The 13,099-nt window shown below is 44.5% G+C and overlaps 1 protein-coding gene across 3 annotated transcripts in view; it reads right to left on the bottom strand.

Annotated features, from left to right (window-relative positions):
- Positions 1–7,906, bottom strand: part of TMEM245 (transmembrane protein 245) — a 66,674-nt gene extending 58,768 nt beyond the window's left edge. For all 3 annotated transcript variants that reach the window (XM_070430951.1, XM_070430950.1, XM_070430952.1), the window contains exon 1: positions 7,311–7,906. In XM_070430951.1, coding sequence (XP_070287052.1) covers positions 7,311–7,901 — 591 coding nt within the window. In that variant the 5' untranslated portion in view covers positions 7,902–7,906. The remainder of the gene's footprint in view (positions 1–7,310) is intronic.
- Positions 7,907–13,099: the final 5,193 nt, after the last annotated feature.

Below are 13,099 nucleotides of genomic sequence, written 5' to 3'. Positions count from 1 at the left end.
TTAAGATAAAATATTTCATTTTTAAGCCATGGAAGTAAGAGTTTATGGAATTCTTACAGAATTCTTCAAGTTTTCTCTATAGATTAATGTATGTTTTAAAAAGAAAACAAGAAAAGGTTAAAATAATAAGTACTATGATTCCCATTTTACAGATTAGAGAAACTAAGACTTCAGGGAAGTGACTTGCCCAAGGTCACACAGCTAAAAAGTGACAAAGCAGGGATCAGAACCCAGAAATCTAGCTCTAGAGCCTGCTTTCTTAACCAGGAGAAAGAAGAGTGGTGCTAAAAAAAAATAAAGAGAAGGACATGGAAACTACAACATTGGAGATATGGATGTAGTTCAGGGGAGGGGGACTTTTAACTTAGAAAAGGAAATGTCAAGATTTGATAGCTATCTTTAAATAGCTGGGGAAATTCATCTGGGGAAAGCATCAGACAATTTTCTGAAAATTTAGGTGGGATTAGGAAGCAACACATTTCTGCTCAATCTGAGGATAAGTCTTTCTAACAAACTACAGCAATCTAAATTGGAATAAGGCTACCACCACTAAAAGTGTTTGAGCAAGAGCTGACCATCAGTCAGGGATGACAAAGTAGGAACATCAGCCCCTCAGTGAGAAACTGAACTAGAGGATCACAAAAGGTACAAACTTTCAGATTTTAAGTCTATGATACTTTAAAACCAATCTCCAAGAAGTTTTTGTTCCTTATCTATACTTAGGAATCAGTATCACTATTAGGGAGAGGGGAAAAAAAAAACAGACTACATACTTCAGATTTTTTAAGGGAAATTCATGGTCCAAAGTGAAGCATGTGTTTTCACCTAGTAAACCTGAAACTCACAGATCATCTCATTCCAGTTTAAAATAAACACTGAAATAGACACCTCTGTTCCACTTCTAGGAATTTTGTTTACAGAAGCACTATACACTGTGTGTGCAGATAGATATAAAAATGCTGTGGCAGTTTAAAATATTAAAAAATTGATAACAAGCTAAACGTCATTTTATAGAGGACTATTTAAATAATGGTATCTCCAAAAATGGAACAATTATTCAGACTTTCAAAAACATGATGAACATCTATATTCAATGGTACACTATAAATTTATGCAAGTGTAAATTTATGATGGTGAAATATACTCTCAAAATGCTAAAAATATGTTCTCTCTGGCTGGTTAGATTTCAGGGGTTAATTTGTTTCTTTATGCTTTTCTTCAAATACTGAATTTTCTCCTAAGAGGATTATTACTTTTATAACTAGTAAATGTTAGTCCTAACCGGTTTGGCTCAGTGAATAGAGCATCGGCCTGCAGACTGAAGGGTCCCAGGTTCAATTCCGGTCAAGGGCATGTACCTTGGTTGCGGGCACATCCCCAGTAGGGGGTGTGCAGGAGGCAGCTGATGGATGTTTCTCTCTCATCGATGTTTCTGACTCTCTATCCCTCTCCCTTCCTCTCTGTAAAAAATCAATAAAATATATATATTTTTAAAAATGTTAAAAAAAACAACAACAAAACAACACTGTTGTTGGCCTTATTTTGGATTCTTTCCCTTCAATATTTTGAAGTGTTTCCCAGAAAAGAGTCACAGAATATTATTAGCACAAAAAGTATGGCCATTTATAAAAATACTTTAGAGTTCCTATTAAACCATTCTTTTACAATGACCGATGTTTAAAAATGTTTACCAGGCCCTAGCCGGTTTGGCTCACTGGATAGAGCGACGGCCTGGAGACTGAAGGGTCCCAGGTTCGATTCCAGTCAAGGGCATGTAACTTGGTTGCGGGCACATCCCCAGTAGGGGGTGTGCAGGAGGCAGCTGATTGATGCTTCTCTCTCATCGATGTTTCTAACTCTCTATCCCTCTCCCTTCCTCTCTGTAAAAAATAAAAAAAATATATTTTAAAAAAATGTTTATCAGGTTATCCTAATACAGATTCAGAGTTAATATAACCTGGTAGGAACACTTTCTAAAAGGCATCTAGAAAAAAAAAAAAGTCTGCACACTATAGTACTATTTAAAAAAAGAAGTATGATCTGTGAGTGCTAACAAGGAAAGATGTCCACAATACAAGGATAAATTAAAGACCAAGGATAAATTAAAGAGTTTTATACATATGTTATCCCATTTTTGTTTTAAAAAACGAAAATCCTAAACTTTATATATCCACATGGGCATAGAAATAAATTTAGAAGACTATTTGACAGTAACAACAGTAACATTTGTAGTGGAAATGGTAGCAGAAAAGAGAGACAACAATTCACTTTTACCATAAAACTTCATGTTACTTAATTTTTTAAAAATATAATAAGCATGTTTTACTTGAGTCAACTTTTTAAGTTGCTAAATATTTTTTAAAATAACTGAAAGTGAAAATAAAGATTTGGACATTCAAATTCCATACATAATTTCTAGTATGGATTCCTAAGTGTGCCTTTAGGAGAGTTTTTTATTTTTCTGTCTCCCAGAGAGACAAGCTTAGCTTCTGAGCAAACCTGTTCAACTATGAATTTTCTTCCCAGCATAAATCAATGAGCAAAGTGTATACACAAGAGGTCATACCTTCCCAAGTGTATTTTCTTTAAAACAATGTGTCCTTTTCAAAATATACATTCAGTGTTTGTTTTGAATCACCATATAAGGCTCTGCATAATGTGTCCTAGATACTAAACTAAGACTGCATAAAAACTTGCAATGCACTACAAGTAAAGCAAACTAAAAAGTCACATTTGCCTTTCACTTGACTTATTATCCATATGTACTTTTCTGATTAAAAAAATAGTAAATGCATAAACCGTAAGTAGATTTTACCTTTTAAACTAAGTCATTGTTTTCTTTATTTTCATCTTGGCATTAACTAGAAAAGCAACTTGGCTTGCTTCTGTTGCATGTTTCTGCAAAACACTCTCCTAAGTCTTTTTTTCTTCTTCTTACTTTCCTAGGTCTTGAACAAGAGAGACTAAACCAACAGACTTCTTCCCAAGTTGTAGAGCCACAGCCCTAAATCACAGACCCAGTCAACTATTGCTTCAAGTACTTCATTCTTTTTTAAGACAGCTTAATGCTAACTTGAAAACTGTTCTCTTTGTGGTCTGGGAACTTAAAGAGTCAAGAATCTTATAAAATCGAAAGCTTTCACTGAAAGAATCTAAGCACTGGAAATCTTACTGTTGCCAGACAAGCAGAAACGCACTGGAGGCTCAGAAGTGGAATGGAGTAGGCCTGGATGGCTAATGTACACTTCCTAAGAGCCTCACACCTGCAATGCTGCCAGACTCTTGGGAGCTGTAAAACTAAACACCAAGGAACCTTAGAAATCCTCCAAGTACCAGAGAAGAGCCCTGGTCTGTTCAAGGTCACGAAGCAAGTTATTGACAGAGCTCAGTTTAGAATTTACACTCTTCTCATCTTTCAGCCACTATTCTTTCCACCTCATGCTTCTTTATGAAATAAAATGAGAGTAATGCAATTAGAGACCACCGAGAAAACAAACCTATTACTACTGCAAACACTGTAAATGGTCTTCAAATTTTCCAACAAGCCTGAATTAATGGAGAGAAGAAAAGCAAGACACTCCCAGCAAAGAAACATGGTGGAGCAGGGGAGGCCATTAGCTTTTCAGATTTATCTTGACAAACCCACACCCCCACTAGGAGAGCTGCCAAGTACCTGAAGGACTGAGTCACATGTGAGCATGGTACAACAAATGATTTTTTTAAAGTGTTTAGAAATCACTTACTAAGTCAGTGCAATATCCTAATATATTTGAAACTGTTCAAAAAGAATTACTCCTGCCATAAATCATTAGTCTTCACCTGTAAGCAGATGAAATATTAGCAGACGTAGGAAAAGAACTAAGAGCCTACAGTGAGGGGAAGAGGAATGGAACTAGAAAGATAAACTGGGAACAAAGGAAAATAAAGGCACTGAAGACACTGCAAAGGAAAACTGACCAGGAATTGAAAATAACTGAACAAGGATAAAAGCAAAGAACAGAGAGATGGCTAAGATTTCTAGATGACTAGAATCCAGGGGTCTTTTCGGGAACACATGTGGTTAGTCCAATCCCTGATGTTCTTCCGTTTTTTCTCTAATAACTAAAATCAAATCATACCAAAAAATTAAACTAAAAAATTAACACAATGTATTGGAGGAAAACTTTTAAAAATCCTTATTGAAGGTCTTGATGACAAAGGGACTTCAATTGCTGACAGGTCTGTTGAATACCATTTACTAGCAGAAAGAATAGCCCAGCTGGTGTGGCTCAGTGGTTGAGAATCAACCTATGAAACAGAAGGTCATGGTTCAGTTCTCAGTCAGGGCACTGCCCAGGTTGTGGGCTTGATCCCAGGCAGAGGGCATGCAGGAGGCAACCAATCAATGATTCTCTCTCATCATTGATGTTTCTATCTCTCTCTCCCTCTCCCTTCCTCTCTGAAATCAATAAAAACTATATATTTTTAAAAAGAACAAATTAATCTCTAGTCAGTCTTCTCACCTGTGAAATCCCTTCCTACTGCACATGGTTGTTGTGAGAATGAAATAACACACACACAAAAGCACCTAATCCAATGCCTGGGTCATGGCTCAAAAACTGCATCTCAACTGTATGAATTGACAACTCACCAAATGTAGATATGCTTAAATGTAACTTTTCCCTCTGCCTTTCCCATCTATACCTACAGCAGGCTCAAATTTACAAGTTGTCCAAAAAGCATAAAGACTCCTTTTCTTTACCAGGCAGCCCTGCTTGGGATTACAAAATCAAACTGACTGTGAACTATGTGACAGAAAAGTTACAGCGTGGGACCCCTGCCCAGTCACATGACCTATTTTTCAGGTCATGTCAGGCCTTAATCAGCACTTTTGCCTGAAAGCTGAAAAGTCCTTGTCTCTGCTTCCCAGGAACACCTCACCCCCATCCAACCCCCCACCCCAGTGCTGAAACACAACTGCAAGCCCATTTCTCTCAAACTCAGATCAACCTCCGGCTCTACTTTCAATTTAGTCCCTCTACCACTCCCTACTCACTTCTAATGATCTCACAGTCTTTTATAATGGCGGGGGTCTTTTTACCCCCTCCTCTCCTCCCTTGCCCTTACTACTATATCCAAACAGCTGAGTTTCAAACCTTTTGGTATATCATTAATTGGCTTGACCTTCCTCCCTACCTCTGGCCCAATGAACCTTGGCCCTTACTTCTCTTCTGCTCATCCACAAACCATACAGAGGCATTTAAGTAAAATACTACAAAGATGAGGGTTTATGTTCAGTAAAACGATACTCAAAACTATATACTACACTGAGTTGAGAACACCTTTTTACAAGTATCTAATTCCTCATCTCTTTCTACTATCTGAGAGTGACTGACAGAAATGCTTCATTTTCCTCTAATCATGCCACTTATCCATGTATTTAACTTCTTACTCTATGAAAGCACACCACATGTTAGTTAGGCCTTTCTTTTCTAATTTCCTTCAGTACAGTGGATAAGATATTTGGCCTTGGCTACAGTAATTTACAGTAAGTTGTAATAGCATCAGTCAAAAACTGTTAGCAGAAACTATAAACGTGTCTGACTGTTGACAGGATTGAATTTCTTGAGGATATAGGAATCAGGCCAAAATAATCTTTATATTTCTTAACAGCATATAGTATTCTGCTTTCTATGTAAGAGGCACTCAATGGACTTTTACTGAACTGTGAAACAAGAAGAAAAAATACTGAACTGGGCTCCATAAATGTGAACCGTGGGTTTGTTCACAATATGAGTGACGCTGGGACAATCACATTCTCTGGACCTCAGAAACCTCTCCTGGAGAAGCAGGCACCGGGCAGGAAAGTGTGACTTAACTCTGGGATCACTTCTGCCTGACAACCACAAGACCCGAGAGTTAGAGGGGGTTGTTGCACATCCCTCCCTCCTGCAACTGAAACAGTCCAGGCCTCTTAGAGGCCAAGGCTTCTGTCTGATCACTTAGCCGTTGCACGCACAGGCAGCATCGCAAAATTATGGATGAGGTGCTTCCCAATACCTTGCTGGCCCGTAACTGGTGTGTAATGAACTTATGTATACCTGTGAGTCTTGTCATCTCCATTAGATTATGTACACATATGATTATATGCACTTGAAGTCAGAGCCTTCATCTTACTGCTTTTAAATCCTTCACAAAGCTCAGCAGCCAACATAATTGACTTTTAACTTGACCTGAGAAGTGGTATTGACAGAGCAAGAGAAGACAGCAGTTCTGGGATCAATCATCGCTATACCAATAACTTCCAGCAAGTCAAAACCCTGCTGGACAGATAAGGAGAATTGTTTTGCAACCTGATGAACACTGACAAAAGTGAATACAAAATTTTAATGGTACTCTTTATTGATAAATTGGCATCCTTGTGCATTAAATATCCACCTGTTTTTTAACAGTCCCCAGTGAAATATTTGAATTAACTGGTCTACAATCTGATCCGAGTTAGGAATTGTGTCACTCGATTATCTTTTACGTCCCTTCCAATTCTAAAGCTCCCCAATTTTCTAAGAATAAGCCCAGGGTGACCCACGGATCAGGAATCTACCTCTCTTCCACCCTGTCTGCTGAAGTACTCCAGCAGGAGGAGATGGCCTGCGGTACAGCTGTGCTTGCACAATGTAAGTAGTTCCCAAGAAGTAGAGTGTGGCCAGGAAGAGGCCGAGGTGGCTCAGCACCCAGGGCCTGGCACGAAGTATAGAGAAATCACCTGAACTGAGAGGCAGCCCCGGACTAGGAAGAAACCTTTGTTTTTAGGACTTGAGAAACTAGAGTCAACTAGTCCCCAGCTTGTCCCTAACTAGCCCTAGCCGGGCCAGAAGTCACCTCTCCTATCACGACATGTTAAACGAGGAACTCTAAGGTCCCTTCCAGCTCTGACATCCAGAAAACTCCACCTGCCCCCAGCCCCATGACCAGGAGTAAATTCAAGTCCACCTGCTGATGCTCTGGAGCCCCCACCTGCAAAGCGGAACAGTGATTCCCAACTGAGGGCGCGTCCCCCTAAGTCGAGAATCTGCTGGGATGGGCGCGGGGGAGGGAAGGCAGAGAGGCTGTTTCAAACCACACCCGCCCTCCCGTCGGAAGGAAGTGTGCCCAGTTCCGCAGATGCGTGGGAAGGAAAGCGGAGGCTGCCGCTGCCGCACAGGTGTGGAACTTTGGCAGCCCTTGCACCTTGAGGAGGAGTTGCAGAGTCGCACCCCAGGGCGCTGGGGCTGCAGAGAAGGGTGCAGTGTGCCCGCCGGGACCCCGGAGGGCCGGGGCCGAGGCTCACTCACCCACAGGCTGCTGAAGTAGTCCAGCCCGCGGCAGATCAGCACGCCGGCGTGCGCCAGCAGCACCTGCACGCCCAGGAAGCTGCCGAGGCTGTAGAGGCCGTAGAGGAGCGGGCCGCCCGCGCCCAGCAGCAGCAGCAGGCGGCGGCGGCGCAGCGCCTGCTCGCCCAGCGCCTCGACGCCGTAGTCGGCGAAGCAGAGTGGCAGCAGCAGCGCGGCCAGCAGGATGGGCGTGTGCGCGCGGTGCAGGCGCTGCAGCCAGTGGCGGCCCAGGCGCGTCAGCGAGCTCTTGAAGGGGTGCAGGAAGGTGCCGCACAGCACGGCCCAGAGCAGCGGCCGGAGGAAGGCCTCCAGGATGAAGTAGACGAGCACGGCGGCGGCGCAGCACAGGCACACGAACAGCACGGCCCCGGTGTTGTAGAAGGCCTGCTTGATGGGCTTGTCGAAGCGGAGCGCCAGCACCGCCGTCCGCGGGGTCTCCCCGCAGCTGCCGCCACCGCCGCCACCCGGCTCGACCGCGCGTGGGGCTGGTGTCCGGCCCGGGGAGTCCCGCGGACCCGACGTCTCGCCAGGACCGCCGCTGCCGTCGGCCATGGTGCCTCTGCTGCGGCCGCCGAGAGGCGGTACAGGGAAGCCGGAGAGAGCCACCAACGAGAAGCAGGGCGGGCGGCGCGCGGCGTTGTGGGAGTTGTAGTTCCGACCTGGCCACCGAGTGCTTGCAGGACCTTTGGAAAACTACCACTCCCAGAGAGCATAGGGAAAACCGCTTCGCTCCGCTGGATCCAGGTAACAGGTTTCTGAGCTCAAAATCTTATTGGAGGAAGAGGAAAAAAAAAAAAGCTCCCTTCACCGATTGGTTAATTTCAACTTTTCGGGAAGCGGAATCCCAAAAGTGGCACTATGTTCGCAGATTAAAAACCCAGGTTGCAGATTAGAATCCCGAGGGGGAGTACTTACAAAAACTGATCCCCAGCTTCTATTTGGCAGGATTTTACATAGCGATTACCAGATCGCAGGCCCTATTTTAAGCACCTCATTCCTATTAACTCAATCTTAGGACAACCCCACAAAAAAGGTGGTGTTCTTATTGACACTTTACAAAGGGGAACACTGAAGTAGAGAGAAGTTGAGTACCTTGCCGAGGTCATACAGCTGGGAGGTGACAGAGGAAGGATTCGAACTCAGAGTCTGGCTCCTACGTCTATTATCTTAACTACTTTGCTCATTGGTCTGACAGGCATCCTTTGGCATATTTTTTAAAGCTCCTCAGAGAACAGTACTGTGCAACTACTGTTGACAACTATTGGTGCAGGTGTCAGTGCGGGAGCAATCTAAACTCCTGAAAGAGCACTAGATCAGAGTCTCATACTGCCACTATTTCTTTTTGAGACCTGAAATCGGGTCAAGTAAGCCCCCAACCTCATTCTCCCCTCCCTGCCCCCCCCCCCCCCCCCGGGCCCCCCAAGTCACATGGGTATAGTGATAATAGAAGCTCTTGTCTCAGAAGAGAAAAAGGAAGCTCTGGGGCAGTGCAAGGTGCTTCTGTTCTGTCGGGAATGTCTTACAATCCAAGTCTACTGGCCCTATCTCAAACAGCACTTTTATTTAAAAAGAAGAAGAAGGGAAGGAAGGAAGAGCAAAGAAGGAAGCCTTTACCGAGTACCTAATATGTGCGTGCTTCAAAACCCTGCAAGTTTACCCTTTCCTGTTTTCAATAAGTCTTAAAGTAAAAGAAAAAGTAATTCCTTTCCATTTTATTTTTGGGTTTCAGGTCACAATCCTTGCTTTTCAAGTGGTCTTTGGACGCTGACTTACTCTGTAAATATTTTGCTTCAGTTGTCCTACATTTTGCTTTGCTTCTTAACTACTTTGTATAGCACTGCTGAGATTATGATTACAAATTATGGTCACATTTGCTTTCAGTATCCATTTTACACTGATTCAAACTCCCATTTATATAACGATAATGCCTCAGTCTCCCTCCCAAAAAATCCTCAGTAATTTCTAGGGAGTCTCAAAGGGATGCCTCACATATACCCAGAAACATGAGTCAACCACCAGCCATCCTGCGTCCACCCTGTTGCCCACACAGCTCACTGGGTTCAGTGCCTGTCATAAGATTGTCGGAGCCTGTGTCATTATTCCCAGATCTTGGGTACTTCCAAACTTCTAATCCTCAGGATTCCAAAGCAGAGCTGGGCTCCACTCACAGATGGGGAGGAAGTCCTTCTCCCCGACTTGCATACTCTTTGCTCTTTTGTTACCCAAGCCCTAAACTTGTGCCCAATGTATTATATCTCCTGTCATGAAGAGTTCCTTCCATGTCTAACTTTCAGTCCTCTAACCACAGAGTCTCAAAACCCATCCAAGGGGTTAATGAAGGAACAAAGACTAAACCACCCACCTCTGTCCTCCTCCAACCAAAGACTCTACTCTCTTCCTCTAATTACAAAAAGATCCCATCCTATATAATAAAAGCCTAATATACAAATTGTCCCCTCAGGCTGTCATTCAACTGGGAGTTCAACAGCTCGTTATGATGTGCGCTGACCACCAGGGGGTGGTGGGCATCGGCAACAGGCCCCAATGGCCCCAACGATAGTGGGACCATGGAGCAGGTGAGTGGGCGGTGCCAGGCCAAGGTGGGTGCAAGCGGGGCCAGATCGCCCCACTGATCACCCCACAGACTGCGACCAGCGGTGGCAGCGGGGGGCAGGGCCGCCTCCTGGCTCCCAGGCGCTGAGGGAGCAGGGGGAAGGGGAGGAGGGGAGGCAGCGCCCCTAGGTGATCACCCACAGGTGGGATGGTGGAGCAGGTAAGAGGGTGGCATGGCAGGGTGGTAGGTGAGGCTGCAAGGCTGGGGGCTGGAGCTGGGGCTGCGAGCCTGGGGGTGCGAGCTGGGGCCTGATCCCTGCAGGCCACCCCGAGAGACCCCACCCGTGCACGAATTTGTGCACCGGGCCACTAGTATTACATAAAAGCACCTATGGGTGCATGCAAACAGAAACTGACATATGCATTGGACAGGAGGGGGGATGTTACCTAAATTGTGTTGGGGACCCAGCTCAGCACATCAAAAATGCCCTGTCTTGGTGCTTTGCTTCCAAGTCCCAATGAAAGGCAACATTTCTGAACATTTTAACTGTTCTAATAGAACTGACACATCTCCGACAGAATTTCTAGTCGAGAATCGAACTCTTAACAGAAATGAAGATTGAAGCATTAGAAAGCGGACTGACGTTTATATGGCCTAACACAAGGAGGCTGTGTTCCCACAGGATTTTGCTCACCCTCTGATTGCACTTACCACACTGCAGCCAAAGTCGGTGGTTTACATGGCTTTGCTGCATTTCTGTGTCCCAGCAACTGACACAACATTGGCAATAGTTGCTGCCTCCAGGTTCCCGTCCTTCTGGTCTGTGCCATCCAGCTGCAGCTAACCTTCCACGCCATGTCAGCAAGGACAATGTTATCAGTGTGTAAAAGGGTCAGTGAAAATATTTTCAAATTCAGCCAACCCAATTGAGTCGCATGTACCCAGAAAAGGGCCAGATGAATAAAAAGAAGCTTGGGAAGTTCTTTGCGGGGAGGGAGGGGGAAGGAATACTTTTTTTAAAAGTCTGAAATCAAAGTGACTCCCCCTTCCTCTTCTAGAGTGGGAGGAGGTCAGCAGGGAGAAGGGCATTTGCAAGGTAAATTTTGTGATTAACGATCATTGCTAAAAGCCAGAATTGCTGATCCGGAAAGTGGCTGGCCTTACGTGCCCTTTGCTGGTGGCTCCTCGTCTTCATAGGGGTTGATTTTTACTGGAACATTTTATCTGGAATGTTTGAAATTTAAGAGTTAGGAATGAGGATTTGGAATTCTTAGCCCGCCCCTTCCTCAGCGCTACTCACAACAATATACTCCAACCAAAGCTGAGGTCATCTATAAACAGCCAGCCTCCTGCTGCAAATCAGAGCAAGACTGAAACCCAGAGCATGGTGGATACATTTCAAATTGGCCAGACCAATCCCTCTTTATTTATAAATGAACTATGTTCATTTGAGAACCAAGTCCTGCTGGCTTTCAATCCTAAGAGTCTCTTATTTGTACCCTCTTGACACCACTCTGATGTCATTGCCCTTTCGGTCACTCCAGTCAATTGTCTACATTGCAACCAGCGTGATCTTTCTAAGACATACTAGTCATCTGATCCCTTCAAAGCCTCCTTACCCTGTGGGGCGGTGTCCAAACCCTTGACTACAACATCCAAAGTCCAAGATGAGGGACCTGCCTCCCTTTTCCCTTCTCCCTGCTCCCTCCCTGTCCTTTATCCCCCAGCAATGTGGTGGCCCCCAAAGATATCCAGGGTATAATCCCCAGAACCTGTGAGGTGTGTCACTTGACCTGGTAACAGGCACTTTGCAGATAAGATAAAGATTTTGAGATGGTGAGATTATCCTAGATTATACAGATGGGGCCTAAGTGTAATCGCAAGAATCTTGATGGGGTGGGAGGGAGATTAGACTACAGAAGAGAAGTGATCTGACCACAGAGGTGGACATGGGTGTGAAGCAATACCCACAGCTGCCAGAAGCTGGAAGGGGCGAGGAAGGACCGTCTTCCCTGCGGTTCCCAGAAGGAAGCAGCCCTGCCAACACCTTGATTTTAGCTCCATAAGATTCAATTCTGACTTCTGGCCCCCAGACCTGCAAGAGATAGATCTGCTGTTTTCATAGCAGCAACAGGACATGAAGACAAACCTTGTCAAATGACAGTGGTCCCCAAACACATCCTGCTGGCCTTTCTTCTGGGGTTGCTCTCCCTTTTCTTGGCGATGCTTCTTCACACCCTTTGTCTGCTTTCCTGGCCCTTCCTTCAGATTCAGCATCACCACCACCTCCTGCTTCCCAGGCTGCCCCAGGCTGGGTGAGGGTCCCTAGTCCAGGTCGGCACCACACCTGAGCATTTGCTTATGGCTGCAGTCGCCAAAAGGTATCATCGTGGTGTGAATGTGTCTGATTCCCTAATGGGGCTGTGAGCCTCTCAGAAGCAGAAATCCAGAGCTGTTCTTCCTGGAGTCCTCCAGAGGGACTGGCACATAAGAGTTCTCAATAAATGTGTATTGAATGAATGAATAACAAGGGATTAAAGCTTCTTGACTTCCTGGATACAGGTGACTTTTTTATTCATTCCATCTCAGCTGTCTCTTCATATCCCCTATCCCCTGGCCCTTACACCTGGGACTGAGCCCTAAGAAATTTCCAAGTCAAACATCAACTAGGGTCAAGACAGACATCTGGGCTACCCACAGAGAATAAATATCACAGGGAACAGTTAATATACATCACAAAACACAAAAACCAACAAAATATATTTTGTGGGGGGTGGTGAGGATTAGAGCCCATAATGCAGAATGTGGTCATGTCTAATTCTTTAACATTCCTGGAGTTTGCCAACCTAGCCCTGGTAGCGCCAGCAGCTCAGCTATTACATCCTGCAATCTCAGTGCCTCTTTGATGACTCATAAGGCTCTACAACCAAACTTACTATGATTTAGTTATCAATATGGCTGATCATTTAAATTCTTACAGCTAGTTATGCACTATTAACTAGGAAACACTTCAAGTGGGATTATTATCCACTTACTATTTGAGGAAGGTATTAAGCTGAAGCTGAATATACAGACTTATTTTGCAAATTGTTTCTCTACAGTGATTTTCACCCGATTACTGCAACATGATCTTCCCCTTTGTCAGACAAGATGGGCTATCGCAGTGGTTCTCAACCTTGGCTGCACGTTAGAATCA

This window comes from Myotis yumanensis, unplaced genomic scaffold (assembly GCF_028538775.1).
Source record: "Myotis yumanensis isolate MYYU_CA2020_CCGP unplaced genomic scaffold, mMyoYum1.0.hap1 SCAF_12, whole genome shotgun sequence".
Lineage (NCBI taxonomy): Eukaryota > Metazoa > Chordata > Mammalia > Chiroptera > Vespertilionidae > Myotis > Myotis yumanensis.
Note: the sequence above shows the minus strand (reverse complement) of the source record. Positions and strands in the feature narration are given on the sequence as shown.